Source organism: Urocampus carinirostris, chromosome 6, assembly GCF_059441175.1.
Source record: "Urocampus carinirostris isolate Australia breed hairy pipefish chromosome 6, RoL_Ucar_1.0, whole genome shotgun sequence".
NCBI classification, from domain to species: Eukaryota; Metazoa; Chordata; class Actinopteri; order Syngnathiformes; family Syngnathidae; genus Urocampus; species Urocampus carinirostris.
Genome location: NC_142354.1, coordinates 37,359,828 through 37,382,587, shown reverse-complemented (window position 1 = coordinate 37,382,587; position 22,760 = coordinate 37,359,828). Strand labels below are relative to the sequence as shown.

The following is a 22,760-nucleotide window of genomic DNA, read 5'->3' as shown; positions in this document are numbered from 1 at the left end:
ACACAGCAATACTATTAGTTACCACTTCCCTTTGGAAAAATGGCTTTTATTCAAAAAAATAACCTCAGATCATTTAGATAATTATAACAAGTGTATTCTTTAATGCAATTTGCAATTATTTTAATTCCGGTTCCTCAATATAACTTAGGAAGTAGAATGAAGCCAATTTTGTAATTGGGATGCATACCTCGAATTGGCACTCACCCGTCTCAAATGTATACAAATTAACCCAGTCACCACTAGGCTTCTGTTAATGTGTGTTAGAGAATTTGTCCTCGAACCAAACCGCCCCCATCTGCGTTATGGATTTTGTATTTGTTTTGCCCTGTTGGGGACATTTTTCTTTCTGCCAATCAATGAGTGCATAGAGCGTGTCACTCTAAGCTGGACAGCACAAACAAATTCCGGATTGGCGGGCTGATTTTTTTTTTCTAGTCTGCTTTCCATTCGTCAGTTCTTTAAGGGACAGTGTTTATTATTTATCATTATTATTTAGTGATAAAAACGAAGTAAATTCATTACAATGAACAATAAGCAAAGATGCACACACTTTCACATGAAAATGCATCTTTTTAAACACTTGTCGGTAAGCATCACCTAGATTGAGGTGACATCAATGTCCACGATCTTGCTGCTACGAGTACCCCAGGAAACCAAAAGCTTTGCGAATGACTGGGCAAAGAAAAAAAAAAAAGATGCCTTTTGGTCAGTTTAACCCTCCCTCGTTTATATTCTTCATTGTGTTTTTTCAGCACTTGTTTGTGGTTTGCGACACAATACAGCAACATCTAGTGGTCAAATAATTGACATTGTCTCGTCTATGTTGCGTTTTCAAGGAGAAAATGAAAAAGAATGTGTTTCCTATTACATAGTACGATTGAAGTTGTTTTTCTAGTAAGAATAGAAAAAAGAATACTTCCCAAAGTGAGAACATTATCTGCAAAAGACTATTTTGATCAATTTAAGGATTATTGTTATTATTATTTTGTTTTTTTAAATAAAAAATGTTTTAAAGTCAAATAGGAAAAATAACACAAAAAGCAAAATGGTTCATGAATGGGGGAATATTTTTATTTTGTTTGTTGTTGTATTTGCAGTGTATGACTACAGTCATAACATTTTGGACATTGAATTAGGACCTGATGTTATTGAGCCAACTGATGCATTACATTTTGCCTTTACAAATCATTATAAATACATTTTCTGAAAACTTCCAAATTGCATATTGTAAATGTGTTTTACGGGTTAGGGTTATTTAATATATTTATTTTATATTTCAAAACATGTATTTTGGTCTTGTTTTTTTTTAGGAAAAGCAAAAACCCGACATTTGAGAAGGCATCTGAAGAATTTTTATAACAGCTCTGCTATGTTTTCTATTTTTTCTTTTTTTTTAATGTGGGCTACGTTGCCTCTGTAGGGACTGAACTGTGTCTTGTACTGGACACTTTATAGTCCTAATAATAAACTAAAAAAGCCAACGATCACAAGCAATAAAGGAAAGAATAATGCTGCACTTTTATAGTATTTTTCACCACTTTGCAACCAATAGAAAACTTGGTAATAGCAAGTCTCCCCACTACAGGGGGTCATCGATTCTTTATTGTCTGTATACTTCTTTAAAAAAATCCCCTTAAAATATAAACATTCAGGATGCTATGCAGCAGGAGAAATACAAGTCAGCCATGAATTGTTTGCTTAGCCTGTGGCCTTGCACTCTTTGGAAAACTTTAAAGTCGCTTGAGATTTGTTTTGTCGTTCTTGTGGTTTTCAAACCCTTTACCCAATTTGTGCAAGGGTGCCTGTCAATAATTCTGCAGGGCAAAGTGCTGTTGCACTTGGCCGGCAAGCCGACCGTAAATGAAACACAATGACAAGAGACAAAGCCCTTCGTTGACCCACAAAACACATCAACATGGCAAATGGTCGCTGACCCGCATCCACATGTACTGTATTTTCTGCAGTATAAGGCGCACCGAATTAAAAGGTACACCCCCTAAAAAGAAACTTGTCGTATATTTTTCATACACCAGGCGAACCGGACTATAAAGTGGAATAAACTGAGATAACAGAAAGCTAATGTGATAACCGTTGGATTCTTTGAACACTTACGGCATATAAAATGGATAACCAGTCCCTAAGTATTGATTATTAATATCAACGAGAAGCAAACACGGATCGCGGCAGTGAGGTGCAGACACCTTACCTCTAAAACACCAGTTGACATATGAAAAGGCATTAGAGTTATCTAATTATCAGACTATTGTTTTCTCATGATGCCAGAAACACTGATTTGCATACTGAATCCTGATAGGTTAAACCAGGCATGTCAAACTCCGTTTGGCTGTGGGGCAGCATCCAGACTTTCTTTTCGGCAGTGGGCCGGATCAGTTAAAGTGTGTCAACACTAAACTTTTAGATTTATTTTTCAGTAATATGCTTAATCATTCAGCCTACTTTAGTAACCTACCCTAAATATTATAATCACAGACTTCAAGGGATCTTTTCCAAACATAACACATTTAAATACCTGCCAACACCACGCTTTATGCGTTAGACTACTGCTATTTGCCCCTTAAAACGCCTACCACTTTTTCAAAAAAGGACCACTTTTTAAATTTAAACAACAACAAAAACATCTTGACTGAAGAATAGTATTTTTTTCAACGCCTGCTTTACTTTAAAGCGAGTCTTTGTGCGAAAATAAACTGCTCCAATGATCGCATTAAATTGGGCAACTCTGATTTAAACAAGCACATGTTGTTGTTTTTTATTTTGTTTTTTTTTTCTATGTATTTTGGAGATGGATCGAGTTTTGTGCGAAAAATGTCTGCTTTTTAATGTGAAAAGGATCAGATGTATGCATTTATTCAAAAACAATGGGGAAAAGATTTTGGCCTGAACGTGTCAACTGGTTTACTCAAACAGTTAGTGAATGCAGTATTACACCTGAACCAACTCACCATACAAACTCATACTGCCCTCTAGTGGGCAGAGAGAGTATTTGGTTTGGATTTATTGAAAAAAATCATGACTTTTGATAGAAATTACGTAAATATTTGCTTCTTTTTTGACATACTCAGTCATTTATGGCATCCTGCAACGGGCCGGATATGGCCCGAAGGCCACTCCATTTCTTCACCTGTGCGTCAACAACCGCTCAGCTTGATATGGATACAAATGTAACAAGAGCTTGGTTAATATTTTGTTGAAAGACTTTCTGTTTATTGTTCCTGCCTTTTGCAACATTGTTGATGTACATGTGAAGAAGTGGAGACACTGTTTAACCTAACAGAATTCAGGATGCAAATCCATGTTTCTGGCACGGTAAGTAAAAATAGTGTGATAGTGAAACAAACTCTAATGCTTTTTTTAGTGGCTAGACTTGGGTTTGAATTCCCTTGCATACAAATTACTGTGATTTGGCCCGGCAATAACTATCAATTGATAAATCATTGCTCAAATAGGGAAGTAGACCGTAAAACCTTGATTAGTAACTCACACCTACAAAACTGTATACATTTACATTCTTATCCGCTGTATTCAGTGGTATATAACGGTTATAAGGCGCTCTTTACATTTCTTGCCAATTTGGGGTTTTAGGTGCGCCTTATTGACTGGAAAATACGGTAATAATATGCGATGGCAGACAGCAGGATATGCGAAAGACTGACCAGGACTTTGTGCTGGCCGGTGAGGTTGGGTGGCTCGCAGAGTAGCTGGGTATCGGACACGGTGAGGGAGCACGGCGTGTCCCCAATCAGCACCGTGTAGTTGAGCCGGGCCCCACCCGACGCAGACGGAACCAGGTTACGACCCTGCAGAATTGGAGAAAAAAAGAGAAATGAAAAAAATGCTGTACAGAGAGTTTTAGGAATGTGCGGCAGTCACAGCTTAAGGCTGCTAATTTGATTACTGTTTAGCATATAAATGATCATCACGGATAAAAAAATAATCCAGTTTAATTCTGTAAAACCTATTTTGTAAAATGAAAGACTACCTCCATTGAATGTCGTTTACTGCTTTCCAATTTCAGTCAAATGTCTAGAATGCAAATTTTGGATAATTCGATTCATTGTCCTTCTTGAAGAGCAAAGCATCCAATCACAGGTGTTGCCTGAGCCTTCAAAAGTAATGGATTTTCACATAATCCTCTAATCCATTCTTCAAAGGTTTTAGTATTTATTGGGTTTGAATTTATAACACTAAGAAACAATAAACGCTTCAAGCAAAATGGACGGCAATTAAAAATGTCCAGCTGTTTTTTTGTGAGAGATGTGTGATAGAGGAAGGAGCTAATTATGTGCGATCCTCAAATACGAATGGAAAATGACTTCATATAATTGGGTGTATTGATCCCAAAAAAGGACTCTTTGATAGTCCAGGAATAAAATACATCTTTGGGTCATTTCCTGATTTTGGTGATGGAGAAAAGCACTCAACTGATCAATACGTTTCTGGCAGACTTTCATGATGACTAGTGAAAAATCGAATTGATTGAACCATAATAGTTGTTTTTTACCAAATGAGGATTTTGTGATTACTCAGTGGGGATCATACGTAGAAAGTCTAGGGCAGTGTTTTTCAACCGACAGCTGTGAGACCTTGTCTAGTGTTCCACAGGAAATTGACCTATTATACAGTATGTCACAAACGTCAGTACACCGCTCACATTTCTGCAGAGATTTCATTATAATATTCAATAGACTGAAGAAACATTGCTTTGACACAATGGAAAGAATTCTGTCAACAAAGACCATGGTTTTGGGCTGCATGAGTGCAACTGGAGTTGGGGAGTTGCATTTCGTTGAAAAAAAACATGTACTGTACAATAATGGACTCCTCCCTCCAGAAACTGGGTCGCAGGGCAATGATCCAGCCTAAAAATAACCTCAAATACACCTCTTAGATGACCAAGGCTTTTCTAAAGCGGCTAAGGGTAAAGGGGATGGACTGGCCAAGCATGTCTGAAAATCTAAATCCAATAGAAAATCTTTGGGGCATTTTTAAGCGAAAGGTGGAGAAGCACAAGCTCTCAAAAATCCCTAAGATCTGTCACGTTGTCATGGAGGATAGGTAGAGCATTCCACGGGCAATTTGTGAGGCTCTGGTGAAATCCATGGCCGAAAGATTAAAGTGGTTCTGCAAAATCAGATTAGCCGCACAAAATATTGAACTTCAGGAACTTTTACTTTACGGTGTACTCACCTTTGTCACAGGGGTTCAGCAATGTTTCTTCAATGTTGTTCAATTAAAACAAATATGAAATATCTGCAGAAATGTGAGGGGGTACTCACTATCGTGACACACTATATCTTAAAAAGAATAACATGCCGTTTTCGGCATGCTTTCTTCCAGTCATCACCCGAGTAACTGTTGTGTTAATTTATTCAGTAAGTAGCAGCGGACTAGTTTTCTTAGTGAATGTTTTATTTTATTTTATATACTATATACTGCTCATGAGGTAGTATAGATAAATATATTCAATAGATTTTTGTTCAATAGAGCTGTTTAAGACTGAACTGCAAAAAAATAATAAAATAATTCAAATTAACTAAAAACCTTGCATACAATATTGCTGATTTTAATACACAAGAATATAGTAAAACATTTCTCTGTTACACAGGCAGATATCTTTTTGCCCATTATAAGTATTATTTTTGTGATTTTTTTTCTATTTTAGAAAAATAAAATAATAATATAGTAAAACAGAAAGATTGTTTAAATTCAAGATTTCATCCAAATGGGGAAACAAAATTATATTTATTATCTCTGAGTCCTGAGCTTAAGTGACCACAAAAAAATAAGAAAAACTGTCTATGTATGCAACATGATCATTTGGGCTCTAAAAAACAAAACAAACATGAAATAATTAGTAGTATTTTATTAAAACATGTTTGAAAGACAGTGTGCCACGATATTTTTTAATGATAAAAGTGTGCTTGGCTAAAAAAGTTTGAGAAACACTGGTCTAGTGACTCTAACATAAGAGGTGGACATTTCAGCAATCCTAACCACGAAGATAATTGTGATGATTTTTCTCCGACTTGGCTGTTACCAAGAAACGTGGTGGTCCCTAAAGATGGAATAGCTTTTCCGGTTCAAAAACTGTATCGTTGTCCGTTCTTACTGAAGTAGATTTGACCAAATTCTAAAGCGCTTTTGTGTTTTTGTGGGAATAAAACCTAAACCATATAAGATACTTAAGTCCTTTCAGAGAGCCTAAATCCAAATTTAATGTTGACACCTAATTTAAACCGAATGCCTTCCTACCCAAAAATAACTTAGCCAACTGACTTTTTAATGCCGCTAATAAACACTTAGAACCTACCAACCATGAAATTACTAAACAATAACTGTTAACATACTTTCAGGATGATTGGAGCGCCTGGTTTCTGTTCGAGGATTCCAGACAAGCTGAGTGGCTCCAGGTAGGGGTTGGGGTAGTACACAAAACTGCTGTTCCTGTAGGTGAGCAGCGCTTGTACATTGTTGAAAACGAAGCCAAACTCATCCACGTGCTTGACACTCTCCGGTTGGCCGCCGTTGTAATCGTCGTACTGCAGCGACGGCGCAAAGCAGCTGATGGTTGTCGTGTTCAGCACTTTACAGACCTGCACACCAGTTCAAGTTAGCAAAGCCACAACAGTTTCCAATCATCCAACAACACTAGATCACCTATTTTTCATTTAATATCATTTTAGTTGCTAAAATTCAGCAAATTGTAATATATTCACATGTAGCAGGACTCAATGTATTGTATCAACTGCAAGGTTTTGTTACACAGGATCGTCTGTTGTCTAAGGGTGGGCGGATTGTTCCAAATATCAATATTATCGATACTGAGCAATGTTCCCTCTAATTTTCCACGGGTCTGAGCGTTCACACAAAGTCGGTGAGCAACGCTTGAAACAACAGTAAGCAACAGCAACCCCAAGTGTGGCAGGATAATTAATTATCAAACATGTCCAAAACTTGACATCAAGTTACATTTTGCTGAGTTTCCAGCAATGCAAAATTATTTTTCTCTTTTGAATGAATTGACTCATGTACTATTGCAAATAATGTACGGCCTACAAACGTCGTTTGTTCTTACAATTCTTTCACAAGATATCCATTTCTTTTTATTTCCTGATATATTTTGTCGCATAATATTAACATTTTTGGGGGCTTATTTAGTCGGTTGTAAGATACAGAACTGTACTTAATCACATTTTTAGTGGAAGTACAATGTTGGCAACAAGATTTACTTGATATAATTGGAAATTATTTGAATGCAACAGAAACTTTTTCTTCTTTTTTCCGTGTTTTTTTTCTACTTTTTTTTTTTAATTCCTTTAAAAAAAATCTCATTGTTTATTTTTTCTGAGCTGTTACTTTTTTCTTTTTGTTCTCTATAGACTTTTTTCCCACATTTCTTTCTTTTCTTATTTTCTGTCTTTTTTCTAAATTTTTCCTTCTTTTTTCTCTCCCTTTTGTTCTTTTTTTTCTCAGCTTTTCACTACTTTTTCATTTTGGAATATTTTTCTTTTTTGTTCTATTCCCCCCTTCCTTTAAGTCATTTTGTGCATAATTTTACATAATATTTGTTCATGTTGGGATTAAAGAAGCAAAAACAACCTGAAGAGCCGTTTAGGACCCGATAGAGCCGGTTCCTTTTAGTGAGCCGAGCCGAAGAAGCCGGTTCTCGACAAACTCTACTAACTTTCGTTCTACTTCGATTCGACTTCAAAATACCGCATTTAGGACACAACGTCAGGTGAACCCGTGTATTTTTACCTTCATGCACTGTAACTTTGACTTAAGTCGCTTCCTAATTAGTAATTTTGAGCCCTCATTTTATAAGCTCTTTATTCACGCTTATCTTGCAGAACTGTCATTGTCCAAAGGCTGATATAAGCAAGAGATGTACGTCACAGATGCTGGCTAGATTTTCTTGTGTATTGCGAGCGCTTAGAGGAACACTGATACTGAGCTGCGTGAATCGGATCGATCCCAATTTTACTATGACTATCATAATGGTGTTATTCTGTTGTGAGATTATAAATACATTTTAAATTTCATATTAATTCCAATTGTGGTTACACTTTATTCTCTTTTCTTTTCAAAATATTGCTAACGAAAGGTACTATACTTTCCGGACTACAAGGCAGCACTGATTATAAGACGCACCTCGGAAAATAATCCCTTGGGAAAGATTTTCTTTCATACATAATGCGCCCCGAACTATAAGAGAATAACAAACATATTCCGTGGAACATAAATATTAGGGAATCTGGTTTCACAAATATAATGAATGGATTAATTCATAAAGAGTTCCTGCTTGTCAAAGCATTTCATTGTAATTATACATTGCTAAAGGTATTTACTGTATTTCTGGTTTTATAAATTTTATAAATTTAAGTGTTTTGGGTGTGTCTGGTGGTCCAGAAAATATTGTTGTTTTTTTTTGTTGACTTTGTTAGACAGCAATTGTTTTTTTATCGCATTGCCGATTGTTTGGTTTGACTCTCTTGACATATGCTTTGAAACAGTTGTTGTCATTTTATTGTTTTATTTTTTCGAATGTTGAAGGATTTTTCATCATATTGCTTAAACTGTTTGCACTTTAATTTTTGAAATATTGTGCAATTGAAGGTTTTATAGTTCTCATGTTGACTGTTATATTTTGACTTTTATTACATTGCTGCTTTTCTGGTTTGACATTCTTGACATTTGTCTTAAACAGTTGTAATAGAAATATTATTTTAATGTTATTAAAGTTTGCATTGTAGTTATTTAATGAAAAAAATAACAATTTTAGGTTGTTTTACTGTACTTTTAAACTAGCTCGAGAGGCAGGGGTTTAATCATTCAATGATCACGAGATTTCAGAGAAATAAGTATTGGTTTTGAAATGGTAATTGATCGATACTACCCTGTATTTATTTGGACTATATCGAGACCAAAAATCCCAGTATTGCCCACCCCTATTGTTGTCTATAGAAAGATTGCAAATTGATATGTGTAGGGGTAATATAAAAAATGTTTAATAACCTCTACTCTGAGTTGCTCTTGAACAGTATGTTCAGAGTTTGGGCATTCGAATTGTATTCCATCATATTGCTTGTGTATGTCGTCAAGGTGACTTCCAAGCATCTGTTTTAAGCTCTTTATTCACGCTTATCTTGCAGAACTGTCATTGTCCAAAGGCTGATATAAGCAAGAGATGTACGTCACAGATGCTTTTATCACCAACTCATTATTCTCCTCATTAAACTACTCAATATCTATATGACCTTAAAGTTTTAACAGTGCCGGCTGAATTATAAGCCTCATAGAGTTTTCTTTTTGTTGTTGTTATCTCATTTTTTGCACCAAATGGTATCAAGTCACTTCTTGATATTTCAAAGTAATTTTTTTTTGTATTTACGATAGAACCGCCGCCCTCATTAAATTCGGTGACCTTCTTTCACGGCATTTTATGCGTGTCGGAGGTCAACTGTAAGCCTCTCTCAGACGGCTGTGCTGCCAGCAGTTCTGTTAAAACTGCTGTTAGAATTTAACAGCCGAAATTCAGAGAAGTCATCATTAACACACGATTTAATTGGCTTGGAGCGGAGCGCTGTCTACACATTTTACAATGCAGCTTGGCAGCGTTGCTTACATTTGCCCAATTGTCTGTGGTTAAGATGAAAACCGTATGACACCTGAGAACTACCTCAGGACTATTCAAGAGTTAAAACTTAGCTTTATGATAATCTATCCCGCGACCCTTGTGAGGATAAGCGGCGCAGACGATGGATTTAAACGAATAATATTATACATTTTCGATCTATAGAGCTTAATGATTCTTACAGTAAAACAAACAAAATACTTGATAATCACTATTTACTATGAACAAAAAATGACTTGAACCCTATTTCCATATTAGTGTGAGCCATTACAAATAAATTAGGATCGTCTTCATTGTCATTGATGACAACGTAGTGAACATTGTTTACAACGACAATTAAAGATGGCACTCCAGGATAAACACGTAATAAAATTTGACTGCTAAAACTTTAACAAGATGCTACTTAGGCTTTGGACAACGTCTGGAGAACTATGAACACTCGAAATAGGATTCAGCTATACCTTCAGGTTTTTGCGAACAAAAAAAAAAAGTCCTTTCAATGTGATTTAATAGATACTTAAACCAGAATACACAATACCCAGAGTTATTAGCAACACGTCACAGGAAACAAAGATCCTGCAAGATATTAAGTAAAGGCGCTTCTGTGACAGGTCAACAAATTTCCACAGAGTCAGAAAAGTACGAACAAGGAAGTGAAAACAGAAATTTCTGCAGCTGGTATTCTTTGTTGGAAAACTAAACTCTAACTTTGCTCATCTTAAGAAGAAATAAAGAAACAGCAGTGATGGCAAACTTCTTTGACACTTTGATTATGCCATTGATTTTGAATTTGTCACCAAAATAACACTTAATGAGTCTGCCAGCCGCTAATCTCATAGTTAAAAATGGTTTATCTGGCAACACTCCGCTACCACTCTCGAACCTTTTCCCCTTGAAGCGTGATGGCATCATTGCAGGAATTTAAGAAACTCCACTTAACATTCACCCTGCGTGATTCTGTCCTATAGAGCCTGGATGCACCGCCTAGGTTACACCGGTTATACAGATCTTGCTGTTTCAATAGAGCTCAGAAAACTGTGAATTACACTTCAAACCCTGGAAATTAAATAAACTGTTGCCCCAAGGTAGATGGTCCAATACCATGGATTGGAAATCAACTTCTACCCAAAGGCAAGAATCACCCCCAATAGTGTAAAGAAAAAACAAAAAACACTGGTTTTAAAGCACGGTTGCTTTAGGCAAGTAATGTGCAATGATGACAAGGGATCTTTCAGTTACTTAATTTCTTATTCTACATCATTTACTTTGATAATAACATTTGACTCATTATTTTGACCCGTGGTATCTTATCTTGTTGTAAATTTCCTTGCACTCTCAGGACGGCACTCTTTAATTCCGTTGTGCATTTGACACGTTATAATGACAATTGAATCTATTCTACTCTTGTCATAATCCTGCACCCAGGTTTGGTTTTCTCTCTTTCTTTCTCTCTTGCTCCCCCTCTCTATGCATCTCTCCATCTTCACTATCTAAACACTGTATCCTTGGCTCGGTGCTAGTTCATTTCATATCTTGTCACGTCCCAAAACCTTTGATGATAGCCTTGTTGTTCCCAGTGTACTGAACCCTTGAATGCCCTTCCGGGTTATGAGTACCGCCTGCCAAACCTTTGGACTGACCCTGAGGGATTTTACTGCACCACTGACAACTTGACTGAATCTTGGAAGATGGTTTTCTCTCCCCCACTTCTCGCTTCACTGTGTACCGAACCCTGTCCAAGTAAAAATATTTATTAATGCACTAATCTGTATTTCTACACTGTGCTTCCACACCACCAATGTTAGAAGGAACCGTGTGTTGAAAGCTAGGCGGTGAATCTCTGGCATCTACTTCAATTTATATAGATCAACACTAAAAAATGTAATTCAAGGTTTTTCAGTGGTATAGGGAATGTCTCACTCACATTGACAGACTCGTGGCCAGAGTATTTGATTCGGATTCGCGGCTCCTGCACCACGTCCAGGTTGGTCCCAGTCACCGTCAGCGTGGTGTGACCACTGCACAAAGATGAACAACACGTGATTATCGGGCAAACTCTAGGTCATGCTGTTCCAGACTGTTTAGCTAATTATAGTGACGAACACAGATGGACACGTCTTGCAAGCCCTGTAAGTCAATGTTTTCTTCTGAGGCGGAAGGAATACACATTTGGGGAAGCTGGCAAAGTGCCGCGCTCTTTGTTATTGGGCGGTGTGTCAGATCAAACGTGGAAAACCAGCTTGCTTCTATTTTTGTATCTATTGCATGAATGCAGGAGCCGGCTGTTTACATACCCAGACAGTTGTGATGGTGTTATAACATGCTAGCTGCTCTGATGTTTTGCATAACCTGTGCACTGGCCCGATTGTGGTACTGAAAACTCAAACCAGTGAGAACTGAACATGTCCAATTTTGCTGGCGAGCCAAAAACCCTGTGTGCTCAAACTTCAAACACGGTGGCTAAATGTGCTTCTGATCACGGTGGGATTGTGCATCCAAGATGAGACGTTTGATTGCATCTCAGCAGAAGCACTCTTTGACGATAAGACGGTGTCTCCCTGTCGTCCTATTCCATAGGGAAACAGCACCTAAAAATCCTTTGGATAGGTTTTAAAATAAGTTAGTTTTCAAACTGGAAAAACTAACATTAATCACTGTTTGATAGATACATGAATATTAAAATTGCATTCAACAAGCCCTCACACAGGAACATGGTACTTTATGTGGGAAGCTTTTCTTCTGAAAGCTTTCAAAGGAATTAGTATTTTGACTACATATCACATAGTGGTGGCAGCGCGGCGGCACAGTGGTTAGCGCATGTGCGGTATAGTTCTGAGGTCATGAGATCGAACCTCCCACATTCCAAAAACATGCATGTCAGGTTAATTGGCCGGTCCAAATTGTCCAAAGGTGTGAATGAGCGAGCGAATTGTCTGTCCCTGTGTGCCCTGTGACTGGCTGGCAACCAGTTCAGGGTGTCCACTGCCCATTGCCAGAGGATAGCTGGGATGGGATCCAGCACCCCCGCAACCCTACTGAGGATAAGCGGTGTAGATAATGGATTGATGGATGGATCACCTAGTGGTGACGCAGCATTAGGAAGATCTCGGGGTTTAAAAGACCAATCTACCACTCATACATGTCAAGCTAAAAGCCAAGATTGAGATACATCCCATAGCGAGTGAAAAGCTCCTTTCAAATGAGAAAAAATACACAACACATTAGATGTAACAGGACAAATAAGTCACATTGATGGTTCTATTTTTCACCCCTTGCATGCAAAGTGTGATCTAATTTGGTTAATGGGGGACATTTTTATTCCTTGAGTAATTTGCAAGACTATTTTAGGTGGGATATTCTTAGTATGGTGATGACAATAATTTCTAGAAGGAATTGTGTTTGACAATGACTCAAAGGTATTGTCCGTCACTGTAGAATTTTTCTAAATTAAATATAATGACCTCCTTAATGCAAGATCGTGGGCCTCAGAATTTTCTTTTCAGACAACCAAGACTGAAATAGAATCCTTTCTATCAAGTCTAAAATTAGAATACCCTTTTGACAGTAAGTTACAAGCTTGGCTCAAGGGGTGCTTTGATTAATGAGTCACAATTGAGATGTGACATGGCAGCATGGACGTAACACAGGAACATGCAAAAGGGTTTGCATTTTCAGGTGAGTTTTGGAGGCAAATACAACATCCATAGACTTTATTTACTGTGCTAATCACATTTCATAAACCAAAAAACACAATGTTCTTGCCAGTACAGCGTATGCAAAAACGCTACTGTTTGAGATATGTAGTTATGCAACAAGCATATGTGAGATGAATTAAAAATGTCCTTTCAATCTGCTTAAACATGCACAGATGTTTCTCGCACATGACTTTCTTTATCATTGTCAAGTTAAGGAAAAATACAAGCTTACACCTTATGTCATGTTTGCTGCAAATGTAATGCAATGCAGTGTAAAAATAGCCATATTACAAAAGTCAATTCCATTGAAGTTGGGAAAAAGTTTAAAATGTCAGTAAAATTAGAATAGAATGACTTGCAAACCTTTTCTAACCCATATTTAAATGAATACACCACAAAGACAAGATTATCCATGTTCAAACTCATAAACTTTATTTCCATAAGCAAATAATGATAAACTTAGAATTTTATAATTGCAACAAGTGCCAAAGTAGTTGGGAAAGGGGCTTCTTCACCATTGTGTTACATCACCTTTCCTTTTAATAACACTCAATAAACGTTTAGGAAGTGAGGAGACTAGTTGTTGAATCGTTGATAGTGGAATCCTTTCCCATTCTTGCTTTATGTACAGCTTCAGCTGTTCAACAGTCCGGGGTCTCCTTTGTCTTATTCTGCGCTTTATAATGCGCCACACATTTTCAATGGGAGACAGGTCAGGACTGCAGGCAGGCCAGTCAAGCACCCGCACCCTCTTACTACGAAGCCACGCTGTCGTGAGACGTGCAGTGTGTGGCTTGGCATTATCCTGCTGGAAGAAGCAAGGGCGCCCATGGTAAAGATTCTGTTTGGATGGCAACATACTTTGTTCCAAAACCTGAATGTACTTTTCTGCATTAATGGTGCCTTCACAGATGTGCAGGTTACCCATTCCTTGGCCACTCATGCACCCCCATACCATCACAGATGCTGGCTTTTGCACTTTGCGTGCATAACAGTCTGGGTGGTTCTGTTCTTCTTTGGACCGGAGGACACGACGTCCACAATTTCCAAACACAATTTGGAAAACTGACTCATCAGACCACAGAACACTTTTCCACTTTGTATCAGTCCATTTTAGATGGGCTCGGGCCCAGAGAACCCTGCGGCGTTTCTGGATGTTGTTGATGAATGGCTTACGCTTTGCAACATAAAGTTTTAACCCACACTTACGGATATAGCGTCGAACTGTATTGACTGACAGTGGTTTTCCAAAGTGTTCCTGAGCCCATGTGGTGATGTCCTTTACACATTGATGTCGGTTCTTAATGCAGTACCGCTTGAGGGCTCGGAGGTCACGGGCATTCAATAATGGTTTACGGCCATGCCGTTTACGCACAGTGATTTCTCCAGATTCCCTGAACCTTTTCACAATATTATGGACTGTAGATGATGATATCCCTAAATTCCTTGCAATTGTACTTTGAGGAATGTTGTTTTTAAACTGTTCAACAATTTGCCCACGCAGTTGTTCACAAAGAGGTGAACCTCGCCCCATCCTTGCATGTGAATGACTTAGCTTGTTCGGGTCTCCCTTTTTTATACCCAGTAACAACTCTCACCTGTTGCTAATTCATCTGTTCACCTGCAAATAGTTGGTTGATTTCCATTCATCCACTTTCTGAGTAGTTATTGACACCTGTCCCAACTATTTTGGCACGTGTTGCTGTCATCAAATTACAGAGTTGATGATTTTCTCCCAAAACAATAAAGTTTATGAGTGAAGACAATAAATATGTTGTCTTTGCTGTGCATTCATTTAAATATGGGTTGAAAAGAATTTGCAATTTACTTGGATCAATTTTTATTTGCAATTAACACACTTTCCCAACTTCATTGGAATTGAGTTTTGTAGTTGTCTTGTGACTAGCTACCATTGTAATTCAACACATCAAACATTCTTAGCAACATTCAGTGGCAAGCGCTCATCGCATCATGTTTTTGACACTAAAACTCTGCTAAGACGATTCAGTCCGCGTTTTGGGATTGGCGCAGCGAGGAGCTAAAATGCCTTGACTTGCAACCGGCATTTGTTTTCACGCCTCTCATCAACCCGGGGCCCGTTTTCAATTTGTCTCTCGCTCATTCCGCCATGCTCTTCTAATTAAACAGCATATTCAGCACGCAAACATGAGTTGCCAGAGCCCTACGGAGCAGCCGAGATACAACTATTCATGAAATATTACACGGCTAAAATTAGGATTTTGCCTGCCGGCAGTGCTCACAAGTCCTTTTCTTGCAAGGTGACCCTGAATTTAGGTTCGTCTGAGCCTAACTTATCTCTCAAAACTTCTTTAAAACTCATAAGAGGTTGAAGCCTGCAAGTGAATGGGGTTTTTCTCATCTCTGCATTAGAAACTATGCTTTTGGTATTCCATAAAATCCAAATTCATTTTTTATTTTTGGTGCCTTTTGCAGTTATCTTCACAAAAACTTTGGATTCAAAACATGGGATGACGATTGGCATTGAGAGGCCGAACTTTTATGACTGCAGGGCAACCGCAACTAAAAATGTTACGGTAATCACTAAAATTTATTGAAACTAGTGTAGTAAAAATAATGTGATGATATTTAGAATAGAAAGAAGCCCCGTCTTAATACATTCATGTCAGTCTTCTTTTTATTTTTTTTTCCTATGGTTATTAAAGGAGTTGTATGGAATTGTCAAGCTCCTTCAAAATGCATTTCTTAGACACACTCGAGTAAATCATTTTTTTCATCTTCCTAGCAGTTTGCATTGGTGAAACATCCCTTTTCTTACTTTAACTATTTTCATGCTACACTAACGAATACAACGAGAAAAAGAACGCAGGGACAAGCATGAAGTCACTCGCCACCGCTCTCCCCCGCCCCCCATCCCTTCTGTCTAACGTGTTCGGCCCCAAACAGATTTGCTAAGTAAGATAATAGCAGATGGGGCAGTGGAAAAAAACATAAGTACTCCTTGAATTCAGTTGGGCATTGTTGACAGATACTTAGAAAATAAACTATTCTACTTTTAAATTATTAAAACGACCCACCCCACCTTAGAATAAATATTACTGCAATCAGCCTCTCTGTTGGACAAGTCGTAAAACAAAAAGAAATCAGGACTGCCTGTCATTTGTTCAAAACATGACGTGCATAATGAAAGGTTTTGACACTCAATGGAAACACAATGGAAGCTACTAACAGCTTGATTGGTCTGACTCTTCGATACTCATCACTCATCTGTTCCAAACAGAACAATTAAAGATTGGTTACAGTAACAATTATTCTAAAATATGCATAATTATATTTTTCGTACATAATTAATGGAATGAGACCAGAAAATATGACATTGGATGTGCTGTAATCAGACGAGTGAGCTGCTTCTTTTTATTTGTATAGGTCTATTTCAATGAGACGGTTGCATTATGTTATAACACGATCACAGCAGTAGTGTTACCTTACAATGCTCCACAGGGGCTCAATTCGCTGCACCGTAGGATCTTGTATGTAATCAAAAAACAGACTATCAGGAACCTCCGCCCGGTCCACTTTTAGAGTGACTTGCACCGGCCCAGCTCCAGTCACGGTAGGGGCAGAGAAGCAAACAATCTCCGACGTGGTCCTCCTGATGACGTGGACGCAAAAAGTATGAGTTTGAGCCTTTGATTGGAGCAAAAATGGGATTCTAACAGATATAAGCATCGTCTGGCTCATCTCTAAACGCTCAAAACCGACAACAAAGGCAACAAGTCAGATGAGGAGGCTTCTACTGCCACTGCTATCCATTTTGTGTGAGGGAGCAAACCCCTACCTAAAAAACGTCCCGGAGAGGGATGGACACTACCTGGCTGTACTTGCCAAAGACACACCACAGTAAGTGTTGGCCTGACAACCAAAGGGGTTAAAGTTTCTGTTAACCGTGAACTTAGATAGATTGTCCCCTTATTTATTTATTTTTACTGAGACATAATTGGTGGGGAGGAGTTATTAGAGTGCACTGGAGCGAATGGCCCCTCGCATCATTCTTGCCTCACTGTCATTTGTTGTTATTTTTGAATAGACACACTTGATAATACCGAAATCAACTGGCCGGTGCTGTTTCATATCGCGAAAACAAAATGGGACCATGAATATGTTTCTTACACATTTGGCTCACCTGTACAACTCGCACGTTTGGTTGCCAAAGTATACGGTGACAGAGCTTCCAGCACCCAAGTCCTCTCCAACAATGGTAACCTTGGTACCACCAGATTCTGGCCCTCTGCTGGGGGTAAGGGCCAGCAAGGAAGGGGTCTGTTGAAAACCACAAATCCAGGGATTCTGTAAAGATCTGGTTTTGAGGTTGCATTACATGGCACAAAAAAACCCAAAATAAAAATATAAAATTTGAGTCTGACAACAATTCTGTCCGACTGGTAACATTTCTTGAATAACAACACTTTTAATAGCTCTTCTTTTCACTAAAAATCTTTGTCATAGAAAGATGAATAAAATTGTACTTTTTAGAATTGTTAACCTGACCAATTTAGAATAATTGTGCTGCAGCACAGTCGTTGATTATCAGACAACAGGCAACTTGGTGGTAAGATTCTCAACAGAAAAATGCAATCTCTTCAGAAGGCCAATGAATAACAATTATTATAAGCAAACTACAGTACCAGACTAATATACAAGATCTTTCTGAACAAATGATGTGTAATAAGGAATTCTATTGTGTGCATCATTAATGAAGAATTCTAAATTGAATAGATTTAATGGAGCTTTAAATTACCACAAAAGAGTAGAGCTGGTGGGACTGCGCACTTAATTCCGGTCTGCATTCACCCACGCAAAGCTTGACCGGGCCCGGTGCGCTTCCTTTGGGGGCGGACACCATCTCGCACACAATCCTGGCAAATGTAAATCAATAGAGGTTTATTTCAGGAAGCGGTAAAGCATTGAGAAACAAGTTGCTGTTTTGGCTATATTAGCAGGTTTTTCTGGGTAATTTTTAGCAACTTCAATTCAAGCTAAAGACTTTCTACAGCGTTAGTTTTGAACTTTCCCCTGCTAATCAGTTTAATAAAACAAATACTAATTATAAAAAGTAATGCAGCATTTACAGAATGTAAAAAAAAAAGGCAAAAATAATTTTAACTATGTACAATGGTCCACTAAAATACAGTTGGGTGGTACAAATGCCCCTCAGGCTTTTGAAAAATATGATAGTAATAATATAAAGTAAATAAAATGGTTTTATATTTCAAGTTCTACTGATAAAAATGAGTTTTTGCCACTCGTGTCCCTAGTGTACATTCAAAAAGGGGGCTACATGTTATTAAATACTTTTTTTTTTAAAATAAAGTACCGGTATCTATTTTAGCTATCAAGATATTTATCAAATGTAGTGAAAAAATAAATCCCTTCCGTGTTTAAAAAGGGACATAGTTTATTACTTGGCTTTAAAGACGAGTGTTTCAAAACAATTTTGATGATTGGGTCAATTTAAAGATTAAACAAAAAAAATAATTAATAAATAAATAATACATAAATAATTAAAAAAGTTATGTCCCTGTTTTTTTGTAATTTATAATTTTTCCAATTTTTTTAAACAAATGCAGCATTATCAAAAAATCCTGACCATGAATTGGACACCCGATTTAATAACAAACGTAGATTGAGGTCGGTCACCCCTCTCGAGGGATATGACCAGGGTAGATAGATGGATGGATAGCTAGTTTGCAATAATCTCTGGTTTGTGCAGCTCTTTGAGACTTCATGTGATAAAGGGCTATACAAATAAACATGACTTGACATGTATTATATTTATTATTATTCAGCCAGTATAAACCATCAACACGATATCTACAGGAAATCATTTTGTCACGCGAAGCTATCGACGTGACTCGTCGCCTTCGATCGGCGCCAGGTTTTTAGACCCAACTGCTGTGTTGGGAGTCATTAGGTGACCAAACCCCCCAATTCCAACCCTTAATGCCGAGCGCCAAGCAGGGAGGCAATGGGTACCAATGTTGTAAGTCTTAGGTATGACTCGGCCGAGGCTTGAACCAGCGACCTCCCAGTCTCGGAGCGGGCGCCCTACCATCTAGGCTACCGAGCTGATAGATCATACATAGATCGAGTAAGAACCCCCTTTTTAAACCCAAATTGAAACTGTAGGCAAGGATTGAAGTATGTTTTCAGCATCCTAGATTTAAGAGTGAATTATTATAATTGGAGTCAGACTTATTTAAATATTTTTGTTTTATCCCAGGCCCGGTTGCGTATGTGCTTAAAGTCTAATATCAGTGTGCAACATTGATCCATGCTGTGTTGATATAATTTAGCAAGTGAGTATCTTGCTTTTTACAAAGCAGGCGAGCTCTCAGTATAGCAAAGGAAAGACAAATCTCAATTTTGCATTCTCAAACGGCATCTAGGCAAACCAAACAAATTGTGATTAGGAAGCTGAAGATGTGAAAAAAAGACTCAAATCCTGCAATGTGGACTTGATTGAGGCTGCTTTTATAAGAGTTGCAGGTCAATGTAGAAGACCATCCGTCTTCTTAATGGAAAACAGCTTCAATACTTAGATGATAAACTACCCCTCCTTCTCCACCCCTCCTCTACCATTGCCGCCCACTATTACCTGCAGTTGTCATGACAACTTAAGCGTTTCCACAATAAATCCCCATTGTCTGCCGGGTCAATAAGCAAATGAAATAAATAAATAAATAAATAAAAATGTACGGGGAATATGCAATTAAACATGTGACTATGTGCTGGAAATAATGTGCTTTATCCAAGCAATATGTTGTTTTAGAACGCACGGCCAGTTTTTCCTATTTCCTTTCAGCATTTTATTTTTGTAATATACTAAGATATAAATTAGAAAACCTTGCAGTGTGCAACAAATTACATTACATGGCTGCAAGAGAAACACATGGCAAACAGATTGTCCCTCCAGTCAGCGACATGTCGCGCATTTCAATTACAAGTGAGCCGGCAGCACTGAGAAAAAAATAAAATAAATGAAAAAAACCAGCAGCCGGCGCAAATGCCGGCGCTTCCCGTCGGCTCTGGCAGCACTAGATCCTGCCCCGCCTCTAAACCAGGGGTGACCAAAACTTGGCCTCGGGACATTCGCAGTCTGTGGTCCATTTCTACGGGTATGTGTAAATAAAAATTGCAATTATAAAATGATTTTCTGGACTATAAATCACTTTTTTTACGGATTTGCTGTTTCACAGACGATGGATATGAGGGTACCAGAAATACGCACCGTTGCCAATACCAGCCATTTTTAAAGTATCAGTGCACTCGTTTGTACACATTAGCAGTATTGCCTTCTGGTGGCCATTTAACAAGAACCTGAAATAAAAGTTATCCGTCTTATATGACCAAATGTGAAGTTTTAATTTTAGTAGACACTCAAAATAAGGCGGGAAGACAGAACTTGCAAGGAGGGCCGGGAGAGAAGCTTTCAGATAAGAAAATTCCATCCCGTCCTAACGCCGTCCTCCAAGCCCCCTCTTTTTATTAAATCTTTAAGGTTAAAAAATATAGTTCAGCCCTAAAGGGTGTAGGGTCAAAGAACAGCAACATGATTGGCAAATGGCAACATTGATGCTATAGTCAAAACAACAACCTGGCATGCTATGAAAAAAACCTTTGCATGTTTCCAATATTAAAAACAGAATAAACAAATCATTAAGTCATGTTAGTAATCTAGAATAGAATAGAATAGAATAGAATAGAATAGAATAGAATTGTCTTTTTTGTCATTGATATCAACATTGTGAAACATTGTATGCAACAAGATTAGACATGGCAATCCTGGGTAAAACATGTAATAAAGATTCTAAAGAGAAAAAAATATAAAAGACTATCAGGATAAATAGACCAAAAATAATCACAATGTAGTGCTTAGAAATATTAATAAATGTCATATATAATATATGATATAATAAATAAAATTTTCACAGTTTTGTGCAACAGTATATATACTTTTTTTACAGTTTCTTTTACATCAATTAAACTCATACAATGTTTTATCAAGTACGGATTTTGGAATCTTTTTACTTGGTGCCACTATCTACTGGCTTATGTCATTATTGCAGCCCCTGTCAAGCTCCTTATTTTGCACGTGCAAATAAATGTGTTTTTGGGTTTAAGTTGGCGTTCAAACTTTACTTTAAACAAGCTTTTTCCTTACTTTGACTGTTTTCATACCACACTAAATGGTATCTTAAGATTTGGGTATCAATATCAGTCTGAAAAAGTGTGTTATCTTATATTCCTTGATGTGACGTTCACCACTGCGTATTGTGGATGTTTTTTTTTCTTGTCTATTTTGGAGAAAACGACAATACCGGTAGGTACACCCCAAATGCATTTTGGGTTTATTCCAAATGTCACAACTACAATGGCCATTACAGAACCCAAGAAAAATGTGTCCTTTTTTAATGATTTATTTTGCATTTATGACATGTTTACAATGTAAAACATGTAAATGTGCAAAAAATGTAAAAAATTAAAACAATAGAGGGACATGATTTGCATGTTGTCAATATTGGTAATGAGTTGAGTTAGATACCATATTGATGTGCATACATGCCTTGAAGGCTTTTAGTTTCAGGAACAAGGACCAAAAACAAATGCGACAGTAACATTATTTGCTAATATTACTTGACCTATATTTGTTGATAATTCATTTTTGGAGAGATAAAGAATGCAGTCAACATTAGCCTTAAAAGTGGTACAGCATGACTTGCTAGGGGCTGGTAAGTGTTTTGTGGAAGAGCCCAATCCATGGTATTCTGAAGGCTACAGTGCTTCCCATCCAAAATATACTTTAGAGTACTCAAGTACCTATGTCTATTCCTAGCTGCAATCCATTTTTGTCATAATGCAACCATTACTCCATAGCCCTAGAATTACAGTAAATGTCAACTCTCAATGTTCTTGACCAATACTCGACTTCTGCAAAGTCAAAGAACTGTTTTAGTGCTCTCTTACTGTTCGGCGGTGATGTATCCCTCCTCCTGCGGGACACACTGCACTCCTGCCACCTGCACGTTGCCTTCCAGCTCAGAGAAAGACAATCCAAGATTCAGGCCCTGGACGGTGACCAGCGTGCCGCCTTCTAGAGGCCCAGCAACTGGGCTCACCTTTGGATTCAAAACAGATACAATGTAATGTAAGAATTTATAGTGGGGTTCCTACGCAATTAGCGTAAAATCCGGGCTATGGAGCGCACCTGATTATAAGTCGCACCCACCACTTTTTAAGTGATTTTCCACTTTTGTACTTACACAAGCCGCACCTGTGTATAAGCCGTGTGCGCCCACATTAAAACTTGTGCGCCCGCATTAAAACTTGTGCATTTAAACTTGTGACAAGATCACAAGTTTAACCCAGACTAG

General features: G+C 37.8%; 1 protein-coding gene across 1 annotated transcript in view; it reads right to left on the bottom strand.

Moving 5' to 3' along the window:
- LOC148364738 (plexin-A2-like) overlaps positions 1 to 22,760 on the bottom strand; it is a 150,494-nt gene that overhangs the window by 37,408 nt on the left and 90,326 nt on the right. Inside the window, exons 12-18 of the mRNA XM_088338937.1 lie at positions 22,354 to 22,505; positions 18,128 to 18,245; positions 17,513 to 17,649; positions 16,814 to 16,981; positions 11,580 to 11,673; positions 6,369 to 6,614; positions 3,675 to 3,818 (exon numbers count right to left, since the gene is read on the bottom strand). Of these exons, the coding sequence (XP_088195063.1) occupies positions 3,675 to 3,818; positions 6,369 to 6,614; positions 11,580 to 11,673; positions 16,814 to 16,981; positions 17,513 to 17,649; positions 18,128 to 18,245; positions 22,354 to 22,505 (1,059 nt within the window). The remainder of the gene's footprint in view (positions 1 to 3,674; positions 3,819 to 6,368; positions 6,615 to 11,579; positions 11,674 to 16,813; positions 16,982 to 17,512; positions 17,650 to 18,127; positions 18,246 to 22,353; positions 22,506 to 22,760) is intronic.